Genomic DNA, 19,548 nt, shown 5'->3' with positions numbered 1-19,548 from the left:
AGGGTGCTGCGGGGTGGCTTCCCCCCTTTCGTACTGTCATTGTCAGCTGACTTAGTCGGGTTCATCGTCGATTCATCGTGCCCGACAAGGTTGTTATGACTTTTTTAACACGTCGTTACGTACTGTAACATGCCTACGCCGTCGCTGACACTACAACGTGAACACTCGTGAAACGAATCCGTCGACGGGGAACGGTTCACGTTCAATGGGAACGTTGCTCGAACCCACCTGCCTAGCCATCGTGCCCAAGAACATTAGTTAGGTTCGCATAACCTAATCAGACACCTCGGACACATGATGCTACCGATCAAGTTTACCGAACAGTGATACGTTGATTTATTTTTTCAGAAGCTCGAGCGGACTGACTGGAAAATTATGTGATATTTCCATTCCCCCCTTTGGATTTTTCAAAGTGATGGCTTCTATTTGTCGCCGTTGGAGACTATGGATTTTACCAGTCTTAACATGTCTCTACGCACTGCTCATCATTATCCTGGTGCCTATTTTATTGGCGAACTCTATTAAGACTGGCTTTAAGAAGCAGGATCCAGGAGCGCTGGTCGGGGGTGCATTTGTGTTGCTCGCATTGCCCATCGCTTTCTATGAAATCGTGCAACACATGATATATTATACGCAGCCCAGGCTGCAGAAGTATATAATAAGGTGAGTCGATTGTACAGTTGGACTGTAAAATGCAGGATTAGGATTTGTAACATTATTGCAGATAATGCGATTGTAGATAACAGTATTATGAATTGTAATAGAACGGATGCGTGTGTATATATATACATATATGTATGATTTAGGACCTGAAGATCAATGACCTGTATTGATTGACCTTTGATATACTAAATGTTGAGAGATAAAGATATCAGTGAAGACCAGAAGCGAATAAACTCACTGTTTATACAGTCTGTAAACTCTAAATTTTGTTAAAATCATATAGAATTAATGTTAGTATGTTTTGATAATTAAATTTAGCTATGGTATGAATATAAAAAAAAAATAACAAATTACAGATTTACAAAAGACATTTCTTTCATTACATATAGTAAGGAAATTTCTATTTAGTAAGTCAAATCTACACTCTCAATTATCAAAGTGAAGGAAACAATGTAGAACTGATACCATTGAAAGAGCAACAGATCAAAGTTCACATTCCTGGGAAACATAATTGCTATCATTTCCTAACAAAAATTCCAAGTGTGTACTAAGATATTTTTCTAATTTAAGTATGTATGTAAAAAAAAGAGATTCAATTTAATTTTCACTAACATTCACTTTGTTGATTTTCCTAAAACTGTTATATATTAACATCTAACTAACTTCCAACTTGCTTCCAACTTATTGCTACGCAATTTTCCGAGCTGTTTCTTATACACACAGATATCGATTTAACATTAATATACCGGGCACTCAGAAAACGAACGACTGTAATTTAGCGCTTAAGCTGTTTTACAATATAATCTCTACTAATCGCGATTACGATAAAAATCGCTTTGAAATTGATACATGTAACTATAATAATTGCGAATTAACCGATTTATTCCAGAATATTATGGATGGTACCAATTTATGCAGTAAATGCTGTAGGTATACACTATTCTGTTTTACAAAATCGTGCAATATTCTTTCCTTTCATTCTATTAATATAATACTGTCTTAATTTTACACAGTGGCTTGGTCTGATTTATCCAGAAGGAAGTATACACGTGGATAGTCTAAGGGAATGCTACGAGGCATATGTAATATACAATTTTATGATGTATTTATTGGCCTACTTAGATGCAGACCGTCAGCTAGAACACAGACTGGAAATCTCTCCCCAAGTCCATCATATGTTCCCTTTATGCTGTTTACCTGACTGGGAAATGGGAAGGGAGTTTGTACATATGTGCAAACATGGAATATTGCAATACACTGCTGTTAGGCCTATATCAACTTTAATATCATTGTAATTATCTTACTATGTTGTACGTATATGCTTAAAGTGTATGATATGTACATACCACTTGAAATATTCAACTTTTCAGCATCTGTGAGCTTAATGGGGTGTATGGAGAAGGAGAATTCAGAACGGACGTTGCGTTTCCTTATATGATAGCTGTAAATAACTTATCACAATTTGTTGCCATGTATTGTCTGGTGCTCTTCTACCGTGCCAATGCAGAAGCCTTAAAGCCTATGAAACCGGTCGGCAAGTTCTTATGTATTAAAGCAGTGGTGTTCTTCTCCTTCTTGTAAGTTTGAAAATTCGCATATAGTCAGCAACAAAATTGTTCGAACAGCATGGTAAGAAATAAATTATCATTAAGAAAATTCTATATTGTATATTGCTATTTATTAAAGCAAGTTGCATTCATGAATGTATGAATGAACGATGACTGCACGTGTGTGTATGAATGTTCATGACATTTAGGATATTCTAGAATATATTGATTATCTGAGATATTGATTTTTGTATTAACGTTGTTCATTTTAATGAATCTAGAATATTCCAAATATACTTGGCGTGTCGTTAAAAATATGGTTTAATAAATAAATATTCCCTTTTGTTGCATTTTCGTGTATAAAAAGTCACTATGTATATAACTGCCGAGTTGATTCTCACACATATGTTATAAAATTTAAAAAATATTTAGCCGTATGCAAATTATGGAACATTTATTGTACCTAAACATGTATAATCTTTGAATATTTTTGTTGCTGGCTGTATATGTCAATTGAAGAATGCATACCCTTAATCGTTTCCGTTTCGAATTGCAGTCAAGGAGTAATCATTTCGTTGTTGGTATACTTCGATGTCATATCAAGTATATTCAACACGAACGATATGGATGATATCAGGAATATATCATCGAAGCTGCAGAATTTTCTAATTTGTATCGAGATGTTCCTGGCAGCGGTGGCTCATCACTACAGTTTTTCCTATAAACCTTTTGTAAATTTAGCACAAGGGCAAGCATGGTGGGATGCTTTCAGGTAGCGACAAGTTTCAAGGCTCAACTGAAAACTTACTTAACACTTGGACAACCGCTTGACAAAAACTATAACTACAATCTTTCTCATTACCTTCAATTGAATGCATTTAACTAATTCTATAAAAAACTGTGATGAACAGAAAAGACTTAGTTCAAGACTTACTAAATAACAAAAGGCAATACGTTGCTAAGGGAAAAATAGAAGACCTCGTTCGGTTGGCTAAGTGTTAAGTTCATACATAATATACATGTTTATTTTTATACCAAATATTTATTGAATAATATTAGTCAATAAATATTCAATACAATTTCAATATTATTCTACATGTCCTATAAGACTTTAAGTCTTAAGACCAAGTTCTGTAACTTCTATAAACTCAATATTATTCGATAAACATTTAATTTTACCCTCCAGCAATATGGAACATTAAAGACCTGTCGAAAATCTCATTTATTCAGGTTTCATTTCAAAATAAAATGAAGATTTCTACTCACAATAAAAATCAAGCCTACTCATAACGAGTCCATATCATTAGCCATCAGTAAACCATATTGCCAATGGGAGGATAATATATTAAATGTTGGGGCACATGTTCAGTAATAAAAAAAAATATTTCCGTTTCTAGGGCCATGTGGGATGTCTCCGACGTGCATAACGACATAAAGGAACACCTGGGTGTCGTGGGATCGTCGTTAAGTCGCAGGATACGCGGTCGCAGTGCTTATCAGCAAGCTTGGGGCAGCGCCACAGAACGCACGTCCCTTTTACCTGAGGCTCCGGTGACCACGGCCAGAAGTGCACCTGCGTGTTCCTTTTCCGGTTACAACACGGCGGAAATCGGACAGAACGATGCCGGTGACCTAATTCCAGATACGCAGGATACGAGTAACACAGTGAAAACGTAACTGAACAGTGATAATTATTTTTTTTCTCGACCACTCAGGATCATCGAACGTCAACGTCGTCGTCTCGTTCGGTACTTCAACCCTTTGAGCGCTGAATGCTCCCAGCCGAAACGTTCCGCTTGGATTCGTTTTTATTAATGATGCAGTATTTTATTATTTTTATAATAACTATTCCACGGGGCATATTTTTTTTCACGCAACTATACAATTTGAAATAAATAAATAGATATTAGTGAATGTATATATTTATTGTTCTAAATGATGTGGTCACGTGAGAAAAAATATGCTGTGTGGAATAATTTTTATAAAAATGAAATACTGCGTTATTGATACATGTTAAAATTATTCAACAAATTCCGTGCGATCAAGAAGATCAAAATACTCATATATACGTCCATAGCACTCAAAGGGTTAACCCGAGCTATTATTTTCTGTATCGCTAGTGGATTGTACGGTTAAACAAAGAAGTCTAGTTTTGCAACGAGCAATCTCCCCCTCCCTTGTGTATTGTACAAATTCTTATTGCCCAGTTCGCCATTACACAGACACATACCACTGTTCATCATGGGAGGCAACGCGTCGCATATATAAATTTAAGGATTTGATACACCATACGTCGCTAACGATAAATGAGCTGCTCATTGAACGAATCATTTTTACATGAAATCACTTTTTAAATTTTTCTTAAATTTTACCGTTAAAACGGCTCATTAGTTCTCAACTTTTTATATATTTAGAATAAATTTTCTTATTATTAGATGTGATACCAGAAAATAAAAATCCAATTGACCATGCAAAACTTGCAGTAGTAATAAAAATTACTTGAGAGTTATAGCATTTTATATATTTCATATATTCTTTAGATTAAAGCTACACCTGTAATAATGAAGTAAAATACATTCTGTAATAATTATTGAATTTTCCATTTAAAGGAAAATTTTGAAAATCAATGTATAGCTATCGCATCACTTTTCTCTACTTTATGGTTTGTGAAGTTAACCGATTTGGCTGAATGAGTGGTTCAAATGTCGGTCTCGCCTCTCGTCCATTTAACGAATACGCGTTTTTTCCTATTTATTTGCGGCCAAATTATCGCGCTTTCGTGTTACCAATGATGTACTACCAAATAATTGTATATAAGAATGTTTATACTTAGAACAATATATCGGTACAGTCCTATTTATAACGTTGCGCTATTTATTGCTGGTTTATTGACCTCTGATGATACTCGGTTGGACAGAGTCGGGCATCATTCGAAATTACGCGTTATCGTTAATTACTCGTTGTTCGTTACGCGCGAACTATTGCTTAAGAAATTAATGTAATCGACTGAACTCTGACCCTGAGTATACCGTAAACAATGAGGAAAAAAGAAATTTCAAACATTCCTGCCAAATGTACATCGTTATTTAATTTTATATCAGCTGCGTTGAATAGGAAATATACGATCAAGAAAAAAGAAATACTCAGATCTACAAATATATATTTTAATATAGTAACGACAAATGAAAATTGACAAATTTAACGACCCCATAGAAAGGGGAAACTCGTCGGGACGAAAATTTTCCTGTGTCGTTAATTCATTGACACACACACACACACTACACACCCCCATCATCGTCATCATCATGTTGACCTATTCCCTCTGTGCAAAAACAGGTGTTAATCATTATAGAGAAGATTCGATGATAAAACAATTTTATTTTGTGTACGTTTAGGAATCGAACGATGATTTTTACACGATTTTCGTATTCGACCAAATAAACGTTTACAAACGCTAGAGGGTGGGTATTGCGGATTTTTGTGAAGCATTCGCCTGAGAGGAGTACGAGTTTGAGATACTTTTATCAGATGTCTGGACCAAAGATAGGATATATTTTATCTCGGAGTACGTAGCATCCCCAAAATTCGAAAGACGAGCGTAGTACTTCTGAAGAACCTAGTAACCTAACGTTGTCAATTAAGTCCTCGGAGAAGGGAAAATATTTTTAATATGTTTCTAACGGGTTGTTTGTAACGTTGCAATGCGTTTGGAATTAGCCATTACTTTGGACCTATGCTAATAACAAGAATAAACTTCATCAGAATATGTTGTGAACTTTACATACATCCCTTTATTTTAATTAATTTCTTATCCATACAACAACGCTTGTTCCGTTCGTCCCAGAAATTGAGACGGTATATACAAAATTCCTGATGACCATTATTATTTTCCACTTTAATTTCCGAGCATATGAAAGAATTAATATTTACAGTTGACCCGACGATTATGCTGTTAATAATACGTGTACGCGAAGCGTCATATTAGAAATATTTTAGTTACTTTGGTATGATTAGTATTGACTAATCGCAATACTGTATTTTCGATGAAGATATCCGCGGAAACGTTTACAAGCATGCAATCAATAAATTTATGGATATCAAAATGCGTTTGAATTGTCTGTGAAATGATTTCTCATGAAAAAGGACGACTAAAGGTCGATCTATTCCGATGAGATGTCGTTCAGCACCGAGGAGAATAAATTAATACCTAAGCATTTGCGCTTTAGCCACCGGGGCTGTTATTTTCTTTTATCACATATCATATGCCTCTGGTATTCAAGTATCTACATACCCAGAACTAAATTATTCACTTCTCTTTATTCAGCGCTTGGATAAATTCTTCTAGTTTCTCTTGAATCTGCCTGACACGTTCTGAAATGTGCATCCAATTTAGTAACGTTTTAAATACTGTTTTATTTTCACTGTTGCATTGAACTCTTTCCACTCGACAATATTTTTCATTGAAAATATTCATTGCTTTCAATCTATGTTGATGCCTTACTCAAAATTTAATACTGAATTTTCAATTTTATAATTTTGGTACGTCGAATCAGTGACCAAGAGTCACCTCTTGAGTGCAAAGAGTTAACATACTTACTGAGTTCTTCGGCTAATGTGACTCTTCTACCAGTTAGTAACTTTTGCTTTATCTCACTGTCCTGACTATAGTCCTCCAACACCTCTTTTATTTCTTTGTCTAGTCTACGTGCCTCGCGATTCATGATTTGCTGTCGAAGCGCATTGGCAGTAACTTTCAGCATCTGCTGGATCCTCCAAAACAGAACTACGTCGCTACATTCCATCTAGAAAGTATTGCTCAATGAGGAACTTAACAGTAATTCTACGGTCTTCCAAAGCTTGTTACACGAAAACCAGTTATCTAATATTATTAAAAATATGTACACAATGGAGGTGTACGTGTAATCAATGTTCACGGTAAAAATAATCAAGATTGATATTAAATTAACGAAGATATACACAAAGAAGATTGATTTTCTTTGAATATTAGTTACTGGACTTGTGCTGTTTCAGAATTCATGGCTTCGATTCTTCTTTTCACATACTTCACTTTCGTGGCCGGTATGGTACAAGTAAAATCCCTTTTTACAATCGTACGCTCTAGCTAAACTCTGCTGTAAGAAAAATCTTCTGTATACGGGATGCCACGTTTCCCGAATAAACTCGTTATCGATTTCTAGGCCATTCCGTTGCAAATTCTTCCTAATGGTTGTTAGCTCGTCTTGTGTGAGAGTAGGTGGGTGTTTCTATTAACAAATATGAATGTATTGATTCATTTAATATTAGAGATTTCCTTGATTTAAAATGATTCCCCAAGTTTTCCTTACTTTGTCTGAATATAAAATCTTGTCTAACTCATTTTTAATCGCTGAACGTTTCTGTTGCTCTTCTGTTTGGCTCTGCCAATACAGCCAACGATCTTTGCGACCAGGGCCTAGCATTTCCCGCAAGATTTGCTCTGTTGCTTGAAATTTCTCTTTGACAGAAGTCTCTAAGAAGCGGACTGCCTGGTCCCAGTCCCTTTTATCGTTCACACTTCTGTCTTCCAAAGTGTTCAGTTGAATGATGCGCAACATCTCAGACGCCTGAATAAATTCGTTTACATTAATCATTACAATTAAAGTAAACTGCATACAAAGTAATGTCATTCGGTATATTTACTTTCTCTTCCCAAGAATGTCGCTTCATCGCTTCAGTGACAACTGAGTTTTTCAGATTGTCGAATATGTCATCGTGGTCGGGATTCAATTTCGCTTTATCCATGAATTGCAGGAATTCTTGTTGCAAACATTCCCACCCACTTTCAACGCTTTTAGCCGGTAGCTGTTGTTCCGCCCAATGTCGGAGTTTTATGTCGACAGTCGTGTTGAACGTACCTGAATTTCCACTTTGCGCAGCAGGTAAGTAAATGTTCTCAAACACGTGCATGCTAACTTTGTCCCACATTCTGGCCAGTAACACTTCGTCCCAGTGTCTTGGCGAAACCTGAGATAAGTTTACAATTTCATCCAGTATTTCACCGCGTGCCTTCTCGAAGAGTTCATCTCTATCCAATTCTCTTAATCTACACAAAACCATCGGAATTACTTTTAATATGTAGTCAATGTTACGTGATTTCACTCAGCTTATAATTTATGAAAGATCATTTACCTGGGATAATTATTCTTCCATTCTGTTTCAAGATTAAATCTAGTCGCTTTAAAAGCATCTGCTTGTTGTTCAACAGTCTCACGAACCATTTTCCAGAAACATTCAGCGACTGCTAGACTCAGATTCCTTGTAGTTACTTGACCAGACATTGCTAAGCCATCCCTGTTTGAATGAATATATATAATTAAATGTATTACAGTTTTATAATATTTGAACATGACTGTGAACGTACTTGAACAGCTTTGAACTCCTGAAGAATTTTTCTTCATGGTCTCTGATGGTTTGTATGCTATCATCCTGTCTGCCACGACCAGTAACAACAGCAAAGTAGCCTAACGCTTTCATAGGAAACAATTTGCCAGACAATATTTTACGCAAACGTTCTGGATTGGCCAGATTTTCCTCTGCTAAATCTACCTAACAAGTTTAATGTACTATAAAATTAATTCCATTACATCTCGAATATTCTAAGTAGTTACAAGTATCACTGTACTATCATTATACCTTTGTCAAAACGAAAATGGTCCGTTTACCAGAAGGATCCATTTGAGCTACAAGATCTGTAACATTACTCCTTTCTGCGTCTACAGACCCATCTTGGATGCAAAGAATAATCGCGTTAGGATTGCTCATGTACTGCTGAGACATTTGTCGAATGGCATCTCGAGTGTCTTCCGCCATGTCAACTGTAACTGTCTGTTGCAAAAGTTTTGTAAGTTTTGAATTGTGTATTTAAGAAATTGTATTAATTGGGAACATTGCTTACACTAATTATACCAGGCAAATCAACTAGAACCATACGTTGAAGACCTGGTCCTTTGACTGTCATTGAAATTACATCCTGACTGACGGTCTTCCCATTCTTAACGCTATTCTTCATGCGTAACTCCACTTCTCGTCTCAGTTCAGCTAGTTCTGATTCTTTCGTTAAATCGAATTCTCTAGAACTATCTTTGAACTGAGCTATATGATAAGGACCTTCACTTAAAGTGACTTTGACTGGAGCTCTTGTCATCATTTCACCACCACCTCTGAAGGCAGATTATTGCAAAGGAAAAAGATAATTGGAGTTTTTATAAATATATTTCAAAGTGGATTGTGGTATATACGCATACCTTGGAAATATTCTGGCCTGAGCAATCATTTCTAAGACTGAGGTTTTACCAGAGCTCTGATCACCGACCACTACAACTCTTGGTAAATGATCAGCAGTAGAATAAGTACTATCGTAATCACTAAGTTCGTCTAAAACGTCACTGTACATATCGATTAAAGATTTCTAGAAAAAGATTATAACAGTGTTACAATACGAATGTCAATGGTCTGTCGTAAGTAAACAAAGAAAGTTGATTACTTTTATTTTCTTGTTGCTTAGTTTTTGATTGCCACGTAAAAGCATCTGCTTTCTAAGCTCTTTATTTTCTCTTTCTAATCTTTCTAGTTCACGTTGATACTTCAATTGCATTTGCATGATTTCCTCTTGCATAGCGTTTAATCTTTGTTGCGAGTTTTCTTTAGAACGGAATTGAAATATTTTCAATCGTCAAGTTGCTAACAGTTTAAGAGGATAAATTTATAATGTGCTAACATGTACATACTAGCTTTCTTACGTTCCTCTTCAATATTGTCATCGATTAATGGCTGAGCGTATGCTGCTTTACTGATTAAAAACTGATCCTTCCCTACTGTACGACAAGATGTTTAGAATTTCGGTGAATTAGGCAAGGTAGCTTGCAAGAAAGCTGGTAATTGCTAACAATAACACTTTACCAACAGGAATTATTTTGTAAGCATATTAATGTTTTTATTATCATAATTATTGAGAAAAAAGTTAGATTAAGCAATTTAATTGCACAAATATCATTGAGAATTTGTATTAATGTTTCCTGTAATTAAATAGTTAGACATATATATGTATATATAAGTGTCAGCAAAGTGTTAATGTTAATGATACACAAGGCAATCAAATACTAAAAATAATGAAAATGTATTTAACTTAAATTATGACCGAAATACTGTCATGATAATGGAAACTTTTAACTAAAAATGAGAAAAACTGGGTCTGTCCCATTCAGTATTTAAGTTTATTTGAAAATTTGTTTTGTCACTTTCAAAAGAGATTATATATAGTATGAACAAAAATTATCCTAAACCTATAAAAAAAAAAAATGCTGAATGGTCAGACAATAATGTAAAGATAATTTACACACCTGAATAAAGTTGCTTTACTATTGCTGAGAACACTTCAAATATACCTGAACAGAACAGACCATGATAAAATAATTCTAGATGTATAATCAAACGACAGATGAAGTAGAACTGAATAACACAACATATTGATTGTTGATTACTCAGTAATGAACGAGACATAACATAAAATTATTTTTGTATTATGAAAATGTAAAAAACATTAATTATTAAAATGATTCAAATGTATAGCTCAGTGTCAAGATTACGTATCATTCATATACATGTGTTGTTAATTTAGGGATATATCTTGCCTGTAGAGTTCAGATGTTTTGTGTATTACTACTATAACTTTTTTCACAATTTACTTACGATACATGAAATGTATTATACAACAATGACAAAATATATAATTTACTAATGTAAGAATCGCATTGTAAGCGTGCAATACAGCTATGAATGTAACTAGGAGACAGGTAAGAAAACATCAGGCACATTAAAGGATAGGTAACAGGAAACTAGTGATAACACGAGAATTAGGGCCTTCAACATGCAGCGAGACAAAAATAACAAAACTTGAAATCAACTCACTCCTAGGAGATACTTCCAGAGTTGAATCATTCCCATTTACAGTAGCTGCACTGATAGCATCATCCAACCTCTGATTAAACCATTCTCTGTACTCTTTATACTTAGTTTCCCCAAACTGCTTTATACGTGGATCTGTTCATATTTGCCCATTTTGTATGGAGCCAGTTATATTGCCTCACGTTTTCGTGTAATTAACTTATAATATGCATTCTTATACTCACCAATCTCTATCTTATCTGCTACGGTATTCTTAACAGACATTAATGTTCCACGGAACTCCTGCCATTCATTGGAATCAGGAATAAGATCGTTTAGCCAGCTGATATCAGGCAACACTTCTTTCCATTGCTCATATTTCTTTGAAGAAGAAAAAACAACAGAATATATAGAAAATCATTGATGTAAAAAACATGTTTGCAATAGAGTCAGATATTTTTATTGTAATTACCTTTTGTAATGTTACTCCACCACCAACTGCACCTCCTAACAACAAATATCGAATTTTTAAAGCGCCTCTTAAGATTCGTCCGATAAACATTGCATATGTACGATTAGGATTTCCAAAATATCGTACATGAGGTGATGCTAATAGTGGTCGATAAACTCTGCTCACTCCACCTGACATTAACTTTCTCGTGTTGCTTATAGACAATGGATATCGAGGTGACTTAGAAATCAGAAGAACACTGTCCCTGAAAAAAAATACTTAATGATTTGAATATAACACTATATAAACCTAAGAATCAAAATCATCAAATAAATATAATTTTATAATTGCTTATATAAATTACAAGATTATAGAATTATGATAATCATCATAAGTAAAAATATAGATATATCAATTGTAACAATTACTTTCACTGTTAGTTCTAAAGTTATTTAATATAGTTTAAAATCAGAACTATTACAAAATAGACTGGAATGGATGTGTATTTCTCGTATGACTCAATTTAACTATAGAAATATAAGAAAAAAGTAATTACCACAAAGAATAAAGCTAACAGAAATACTAGATGTCTCTTAGGAAGAAATTTTGACATGATCATGGATTTAATAAAGTGCGAGGACATAACCTACAAAATTGCGAAACTTGGCAATACAAACATACAGTGGAAGTATGTTACGGAACTTAAAATAGATTATGTACAGTAAAAGATTTGTTCATTCACATTTGTTTAATTGACGACTTAAATGATCTTACCCTATCTTGCCACACAGAATTTGTTTCATTTTGCGAGGCACTACTCAATGGTGATACACGAAAAACGATTATTAAAATATACTTATCGCGGTAATATACATATAATATATCAAACTGGATTTGTAAAACTTCTCTAAAATCGCAACGGGTCGTGTCGTATATTAAATTAATAATTCATCATTTTCAACCTATTCAAACGATGTACACAGGCGTTATAAAAAGAGACACTGTTTTTCAAGAGCACATGCGTGAACATTTTTAACATTTCTATGCTTGCCAATCGTATGAATTTAGTCCTAGATCTTGACCAATCTGATCACGACGAGCACTACGGTAAAATAGGCAAAATATAATTTAACATTGATTTAAATTGATATTTTCAGTATAAATTACAAAAGAAAAAGGCTTATTTTCTAATAATAGGCATATAGATTCATTGCATTTGTCTATGGAAATCATTAATGCATACCGGTCATCAGCTCAATGTTTTCCCGCGTTCTTGAAAGTTTAAAAATAGAACTATGAACTTGACCTACGTAACCCCGGGAATTCTTGTACAAATTTGAATTTATACATTCTTATTTTGAATTTATATAAATTTCTATGAAATTTATATTCGTATTCGTTCCATTTATTTGATTAAAGAAAAATTATAGGATTGTGTTATTGGAAAATATTCTAAGGTTTTAAATACGTAAATAACAAATTTATTTTATTTTTCTAATAAATGTAATTGTTTATATCGTCGTCAGCAATTATGATAGGTGATAGAAATGAATTCGTTCGAATGACAAAAACAAAAACTGAAAAATGGTGTTTCAGATATAAACATAATAACGTTTCTACTACTATATAAAAGGGATTTTAATAGGTGACTACGGTAACTCATTTTCCTTTTTTCATTTAGCGTGTGTGCATATATATGTATATATCGACATGTTTCCTTAATTCTATCTAGCATTAACTAGAATTACTTTCAAGAGGAAAACTCAGATCAATGAAGGTTTATTTAGATTCACTTCAAGTTTGCTACACCAAAGCTATTCCGCGTGTACCACAACTTTTGAGATACCCTGTACATACACGTAACAATGCAAAATAACGTTTGACATTTGCGTTTGATCATGCTTCGCAAGCAAGGTTCCTCATTCATTCCATAACACGTACCATTAGGATGTGATTCTTTAATAATTTTATTTTTCCTTTGCAATCCTTATATTACAAAACATACTTTTCCAGACACATTGAAAATATGCTCTATTTACATTGGATTGTTGTCTAGTTTTTGTGCTAAATATTTCTTTTTTCATCTTGTCCTCGCCGTTGTTCCGGTTGTTCATCTTTACAGGAATATAATAATTAATAACTATTCGCATAGGCTCTCATATATAATAATATGATTATGGCAGTACATTTACATTAAAGTCTATGATCCTTTTTTTGTAATTGTTTCTGTTATACATTCAATTTATTCTCTCATATTTATATTCATATATATATATGTATATATATATATAATCTTTATTTTATTTATTTATTTATATATTTATATATATGTATGCGCGTGTGTATATATATATATACATATATATATATATAATTATTTTTATTTATACCATATGAAAATCTACGGTACTTAGAATTATGTGCATCAACTAGGCGTATGAAAGGAAAATTTCTATCGCTCCTCCTCTTGTTTTCTTTATTATAAGCTGTAGATTCCTTAAATACGTGGCAATCATCACAAAAATCATTGATGACGCGACATGAGATCTAGGAATTCGAACGCATCAAACGGAAATAGGAGGCTTTGCGTTGAAATGGTTATAAACGCGTCACAAGCAAATCCTCGAAACTTCTGAATTTCTATCATTAAACGCCTACAAGAAAAAGAGAAAAACTCCTCCCGGTCATGAAATTAGAACCGGTGGTTCTCATATATTTATATTTTTTTTTGTCGAATTTCGCGATATGTACGATCACAAAAAAAGAAGAAAAAAAAAAGAAAAAAGCCAGCGAAAGCGCTATACTCGATTGGACCCCAGTTTACAATCGTCCTTCGAACAATTAAATCAGCCGTTCTCGTTCCCCTGCCCCTTTCCTGTTCCGTTTACAAACGTAAAACATTTCCTTTCCATTATTTTTTTTTTAGCAATGTTTTTTTTTGATCAGTCACCTAAAGATCATCCGCTACGGATAAACTAAACATTACAAACGTCTCCTAGGTATTGTCTAAAGGTGCTCTTTTTTTCGTACAACTTTTTTTTCAGTTTCTCTTTTAATTAATTCCGCTATTTCTCACATTCAGTCTAACGTTACGTAATATTTATAATATTTATAAGAGCTTGGAATCATAATTATTCCTTAACGTAATACGAGCTTGCCCTTTAACGTGAACGCCAAGCTGCTATGTACAAGTTTCTAGTCTAACCTTCGCTTAGGGTTTCCCTTCTTACTTAAAAAAAAGAAAAAAAAGAAAGAAAGAACGAAAAAGAAAGAGAAAAAAAGAGGAAAATAAACATTTCTTGCTACGATGCACGAACGAAACAAGTAGAATCTTTTCCTTGGCAGTACGTTGCGTTTTGTTCATCGTTCGATAGAACAATTAAGCGTCGATTGTTAACGATTTAAGCGCCACGTCCCTACAAGTAAGATGGATCCGTCGTAAATCGACGAACGGTTTAAAACGAAAAACAAAAAAGGAAACTAAATTCACGCGAAAGCATCCTTTTCCATACTCGGAAAAGGGATACGAGGAAAACTATTCAGATTCATCTTCTTCCTCTAAAACACAGTTCATCCCCTAATTAGCTAATTCTGTCGCTCTATCGAATACGAACTGGCTAAAAACTCTTCCCTTTTGTAGCTCCCTCTCGCCAGCGAATCTTGCTGGTCTGTTGCCTGCGTAGCAACACATTCATCTAATTCGATGAACTGAAAATTCCTTCGGTTACCTTCATGTACCTAAGACTAGTATCAAAAGACCTAGTTACGCTACTTCTTATTAGAAAAGTCTCTCATCTATTTTATTTTCATCTAGACTCCTGGCGTGCAGTTCTTTGATTTATTTCGTCTCTTTAGGAAAGAACCATGTGTCCTCTCTCACAGAGCGTGCGTCACCATTAAATTTCATAGCTAGCAGGCCACCGTCTACCGAAGACCCACGTGTGTTCCTGAATTTAAAAAAGTAACTAAACGTTCTTCAGTAGTTTGAATCATTTGAAACGAACCTAATCGTGAAACACGTATCAAGAGGTGCTGTTTCTGTGCTTCTTGCTCTTCGCTTTGCCAGGTTCGAACTCGTCCTCGCTTCTCCTCCGTTTCTCCTTCAACTGTTTCTCCATGGCCAACATGGTTATCATCCTTTTATGGGAATCCCCGACGATCCAGCCGTGCTGCTCTTGCCGGTCGTCTTCCTCCTCCTCCACTGCAGGAACTACTTCCAGTATTTCTTCCTCGTCGCTCGAACTGGACCAGTAATACAACTGATTGGCAGCGGCGCGTTTTCGTCGGCCAATCGCCACCCCGACACCCTCCTCGACTTTGTTCCAGGACTTCGTCGTCTTCAGTTCTTCATCGTCCGAATCCCTTCTGCCACTCAAAGATCTACGCTCCTTGTCCTTTGAACTCTTGGCGTCCGTCTTACCCTTGGACTTGTCGGAACTGGAATTTTTACCCTTCTTGCCACTCACGGTGACCTTGGCCTCGCCCTTTGGAGTCTTCTTGGGTTTCACTGGCGATTTCGAGTGTTTCTTCTGCTTGCTGGGAGACTCTAGCTTGTCACCTTCCTGATTGCTCTCCGTGTGAGCAGACTTGTTGCAATTGTTCTCAACGTCGCTGAGTTCTTCGGTGCTCTTCTTGGTGCTCAGGTCTACCTCTGCCTTGTTCAGCTTCTTCTGCTTCTCTTTCGCTTGGTGCTTCTTCTTCTGCACTTGCTCCGGTACCACTTTGTTCTCTGTCTCTGGGTCCTTCGACTCTTTCTTGTCATTGAGGTCTGCTCTGACGTCAGTGTTCTGTCCGAGTGATTCCTTCTTTTTCCCGAGTTCCCTCAAGATCTCCTCTTCTATAGCCTTCTGTTCCTTCGCTATCATTTGTTCGTGCTTCTTTTCTATGTACCTCTCCTTGCGCTTCTCCTTGGATTCCCGTTTCTGTTTGCGCGGCTTCTCGTGGTCGGACTTGTCGCTGGACTTCTTGCTGTCCTTCATGCTCATCTCTTCGTCGGAGCTGCTTATTTCTGCCAGCAGTCCTTGCTTGCCGATAGCGCACTTCCTTTGTCTTCTGGTAGGCTGGAAGTCCATCAGAATCCTCTCTTGCTCCTCCTGTATCTTCTTCAATTGTTGCTCTTTCCTTTTCTTCGACTCCTGCACCTTTCTGCTGAGGAACACGTGAAGGGGAAGGTTCTCGGACTCCTTCTGCGGTTTCTCGTTGGTTGACAGCTTCTCTGGTAAAACTAGAGCGTCGTCGTCAGCTTCCTCTTCCTGTTCCTGTTCCTCCACAGGGCTGGGACTCTTCACTGTGGCTTCTTGGACTGGAACAAACTGTCCGTTTGCAGGTTCTGCCGATGTCACAGGATTAATTTGCTCTACCGGTTCTACATCTTTGTTCACATTGTCATAGTTCTGTTCTAGATTACGATCAGCCTGGTCCAGAAGGTCCAAGGCCTCTTCTAGTGGAATCAATTCGTTTTCCTGCGTATAGTCGACCTTGTCGTTCGCTTTCTCTTCAGACGGACTCGGGCTCTTGGGTTTAGATTCCTCCAGGACAGTCTGGGCTTCCGTAATCGTTGGCTCGTCAACATCCGAGTCAGCTACAGAACTGTCTTCTCTGTACAAGTCGTCCAACTCGAAGTTTCTGTCGTACTGAGTCTCAGTTTCTTCGTCGCTGTTCCTCTGCTCGTCAGAATCCTTCCTTTCATCGATGACCAAAGGTTGATCCGACATTTCCGACTCAGATTTCTTATTGTCACAGTCATTCTTGCTATGATGGTCGTCATCCCTCAAGCTCTGATCCCTCCATTCGTCCTCCTCGTTCTCTGAACAGTACTTCTCAATCATTTCCTGGTTCTGTCCTATGTTTGCCAAATCTATCACTTTCTTCGCACCTTTCTTTGCTTTCCTCTGCTTCTTCGTCTCGTAATCAACGTCCTCGTCGTCGAATTCACTTTCAGACGAAGTGTACAACTCCGCGAAGATGTTCTGTTTCCCCTTCGAGCAGGTTCTTTGGCTCTTCGAGATACCTACACCGACATCTTCAGCTTTCACCGCAGTCCTGTACTCGTCAGAGCTGTCGTTCTCGTACCAGGCGTTCCTGGTCCGCTTCTTGGGATTCTTGCTGCGCCTCTTCAGCTTCGAGTGCTTCAAACCCTGCTCCACAATCCTTTTTGGTTTCTGCTGTTTCCTCTCGACGAACTCGTCCATGGGACCGGTGACCTGTCGCTGTTGCTCCTCACTTTGGAAAGACTTCAGCGCGCCTTTGGTCTTGGGAGCGAACTTCTCGAGTTCCTTGAACTTCCTGTCGATCATCGATTCCAACCTGGAGCTCAACGCGTCGCCTTCTCCGTTCTCCAGGCTCTCACCGATAGCTTTGGACATCAACCCAGCTACATCCACCTCCTTAGTCCTCAAGCAACTCACTTCGTAGCCTGGCCTGCTTCTGTAGGACATCACGCCACCCAGATTAGATTCCATTTGACTCTCGTCCTCGTCGAACTCGTACACGTCCTTTATCCTGTCCGACACGAATTCCTCTTTCCTTTCAAAGCCGTCCCGACGTTTCTTCCTCTCGACGAGGCCTCCGTGCTCGCCGCGACGAATCAGAGGGAAGTCCTGATGCTTCTTGGCCTTCTTGGTCTTCCTCTGTCTGTGCACATTCAGTTCTCGAAGTGCAGCCTCTGTCTTGGACTTCTCTTGCTGCTTCCTCTCGTTCATCTCCTTCTTCCTCTCAAAGAGTTCCTTGATGGGATTTCTGGCCTTTTTCTGGAGATCCTTGGCGATAGGTGGCGGTGGGATCGAGTCTGGGGTGGACTCTTTGTTCAACAAGGATGCTTTTATCGGGGACTGGATGTCTTCCTGGGAAACTGGGTCTCCAGCTGTGGATGTTGGGGCTCGGGCACAGGCCAACTCTGCTAGGACTTTCATTGGTGTCGACCCACTAGGAATAAAATTATTATAGTATAATTTTTCATTTTAATTACATGGATTAGCAGACTATAGTTACTTTGCTTATAACAATCATTTTACAGCCATTTTTTTTTAAATGTGAACTTGAACATTGCAACAGGAATCTGACTGTACGTCTTCATTTTATTTCATTTGATATTGTAATTTTGTAAAAATGTTATCTACTGCAAAGTTCAATGGAAAACTCTGAGTACAGAAGAATCGTATATTCCCTATTTCCATTGTAAGCTAAATTGATGTTTTGTAAATAACGAATATGGGATTGTGTATTGCGACGACTACTACATGAAGATATCTTGTCGTGGATGGGTAATGGATTTAAATCAACACACAGCTAAATGGGAAACCATTCAGCAAAGGCTGTTAGTTTGGTTGCATGAGGTGCATTAAAAACCTGAATCCTATGAGAATTCTAATGTAAAAGTCTATTGAAAGAAGCTATAAACTTGTTGGCAAAATACATCTGGATATTATAGAATTAAATTTATATTCCTTACAATTATAGGCTTCGAGCAGTTATTATTTGAATGGAAAATGGTTCAAGCTTGGAATAAAATTGATTTAAACAGAACAATTGACTTCGCGTATTGGAAAAAATTGTGGTGGCTTTCACTAAATAAAATGAGATCTCAGTTCAATGTGCATCAGTTTTTCGGACAATAGCAGCTTGATGCAGTGATGTGCGTTATTGACTTATTGAACACAAACGAGGAACAATAATGTGATATAAAGGTATATGATATGGGTAAAAAATGTATGAATAGTACTTTTTACAATAAGAGATATACATGCTGTGATTAACATGGTAAAGTTAGTTACATAAAATGACTGTAAGATTTATGTACTAGTTTGTTGAACTTTGCATGGAAATTTACAGGTTCCAGTAACAAAATATTGTAATATCATTCAATGAGCCAGATTCCTAATTCTTTTTAAAAATGTCTTTACTATTTTCTAGACTCCTACTGAAAATTCGATCTTAAAATACATTTAAGATACTAGTCTCAATCTG

The 19,548-nt window shown here is 36.4% G+C and overlaps 3 protein-coding genes across 13 annotated transcripts in view; 1 reads left to right on the top strand and 2 right to left on the bottom strand.

The window, feature by feature from the left end:
• The first annotated feature begins 7 nt into the window (after positions 1–7).
• On the top strand, positions 8–5,990 carry LOC116426021 (transmembrane protein 184C). Its single transcript, XM_031974458.2, has 7 exons — positions 8–262; positions 349–663; positions 1,553–1,589; positions 1,677–1,954; positions 2,034–2,240; positions 2,767–2,982; positions 3,608–5,990. The coding sequence occupies exons 2-7, from the start codon at positions 416–418 to the stop codon at positions 3,885–3,887; spliced, it is 1,266 nt and encodes a 421-aa protein (XP_031830318.1). The 5' UTR covers positions 8–262; positions 349–415; the 3' UTR covers positions 3,888–5,990.
• Positions 5,977–15,719, bottom strand: Opa1 (Opa1 mitochondrial dynamin like GTPase). Of its 8 annotated transcripts, none has more exons than XM_076364725.1 (17): positions 15,588–15,719; positions 11,605–11,848; positions 11,378–11,513; positions 11,157–11,288; positions 10,589–10,633; positions 9,977–10,063; positions 9,733–9,890; positions 9,494–9,657; positions 9,145–9,409; positions 8,883–9,074; positions 8,611–8,795; positions 8,379–8,540; positions 7,890–8,292; positions 7,556–7,813; positions 7,274–7,474; positions 6,808–7,012; positions 5,977–6,581 (listed from the first exon to the last, which is right to left on the bottom strand). In XM_076364725.1, exons 2-17 carry the CDS (start codon positions 11,779–11,781, stop codon positions 6,517–6,519), a joined length of 2,835 nt encoding a protein of 944 aa, XP_076220840.1. In that variant the 5' UTR covers positions 11,782–11,848; positions 15,588–15,719; the 3' UTR covers positions 5,977–6,516. The 8 variants fall into 8 exon arrangements, with proteins under 8 accessions (XP_076220840.1, XP_076220837.1, XP_076220838.1 ...); XM_076364722.1 differs by lacking the exon at positions 15,588–15,719 and adding an exon at positions 12,358–12,630; XM_076364723.1 differs by lacking the exon at positions 15,588–15,719 and adding an exon at positions 12,358–12,630 and having other exon boundaries at positions 9,977–10,060.
• LOC143174154 (uncharacterized) overlaps positions 13,347–19,548 on the bottom strand; it is a 101,153-nt gene continuing 94,951 nt past the window's right edge. For all 4 annotated transcript variants that reach the window (XM_076364720.1, XM_076364721.1, XM_076364718.1 and 1 more), the window contains one exon: positions 13,347–18,507. In XM_076364720.1, the coding sequence (XP_076220835.1) occupies positions 15,606–18,507 (2,902 nt within the window). In that variant the 3' untranslated portion in view covers positions 13,347–15,605. The remainder of the gene's footprint in view (positions 18,508–19,548) is intronic.

This window comes from Nomia melanderi, chromosome 2 (genome assembly GCF_051020985.1).
Source record: "Nomia melanderi isolate GNS246 chromosome 2, iyNomMela1, whole genome shotgun sequence".
Lineage (NCBI taxonomy): Eukaryota > Metazoa > Arthropoda > Insecta > Hymenoptera > Halictidae > Nomia > Nomia melanderi.
This window is presented reverse-complemented; position numbering and strand designations above follow the sequence as displayed.

Excerpts from the sequence above, each read along its gene's own strand:
- LOC116426021 (XM_031974458.2), top strand. The coding sequence starts at position 416 with ATGGCTTCTATTTGTCGCCGTTGGAGACTATGGATTTTACCAGTCTTA. Across the intron at positions 664-1,552 it reads CTGCAGAAGTATATAATAAG|AATATTATGGATGGTACCAA; the intron begins GTGAGTCGATTG and ends GATTTATTCCAG. Across the intron at positions 2,241-2,766 it reads GTGGTGTTCTTCTCCTTCTT|TCAAGGAGTAATCATTTCGT; the intron begins GTAAGTTTGAAA and ends TTCGAATTGCAG.
- Opa1 (XM_076364722.1), bottom strand. The coding sequence starts at position 12,386 with ATGAAACAAATTCTGTGTGGCAAGATAGG. Across the intron at positions 10,064-10,588 it reads AGTAAAGCAACTTTATTCAG|TAGGGAAGGATCAGTTTTTA; the intron begins GTGTGTAAATTA and ends CTTGTCGTACAG. Across the intron at positions 7,814-7,889 it reads GACATTCTTGGGAAGAGAAA|GCGTCTGAGATGTTGCGCAT; the intron begins GTAAATATACCG and ends GAATTTATTCAG.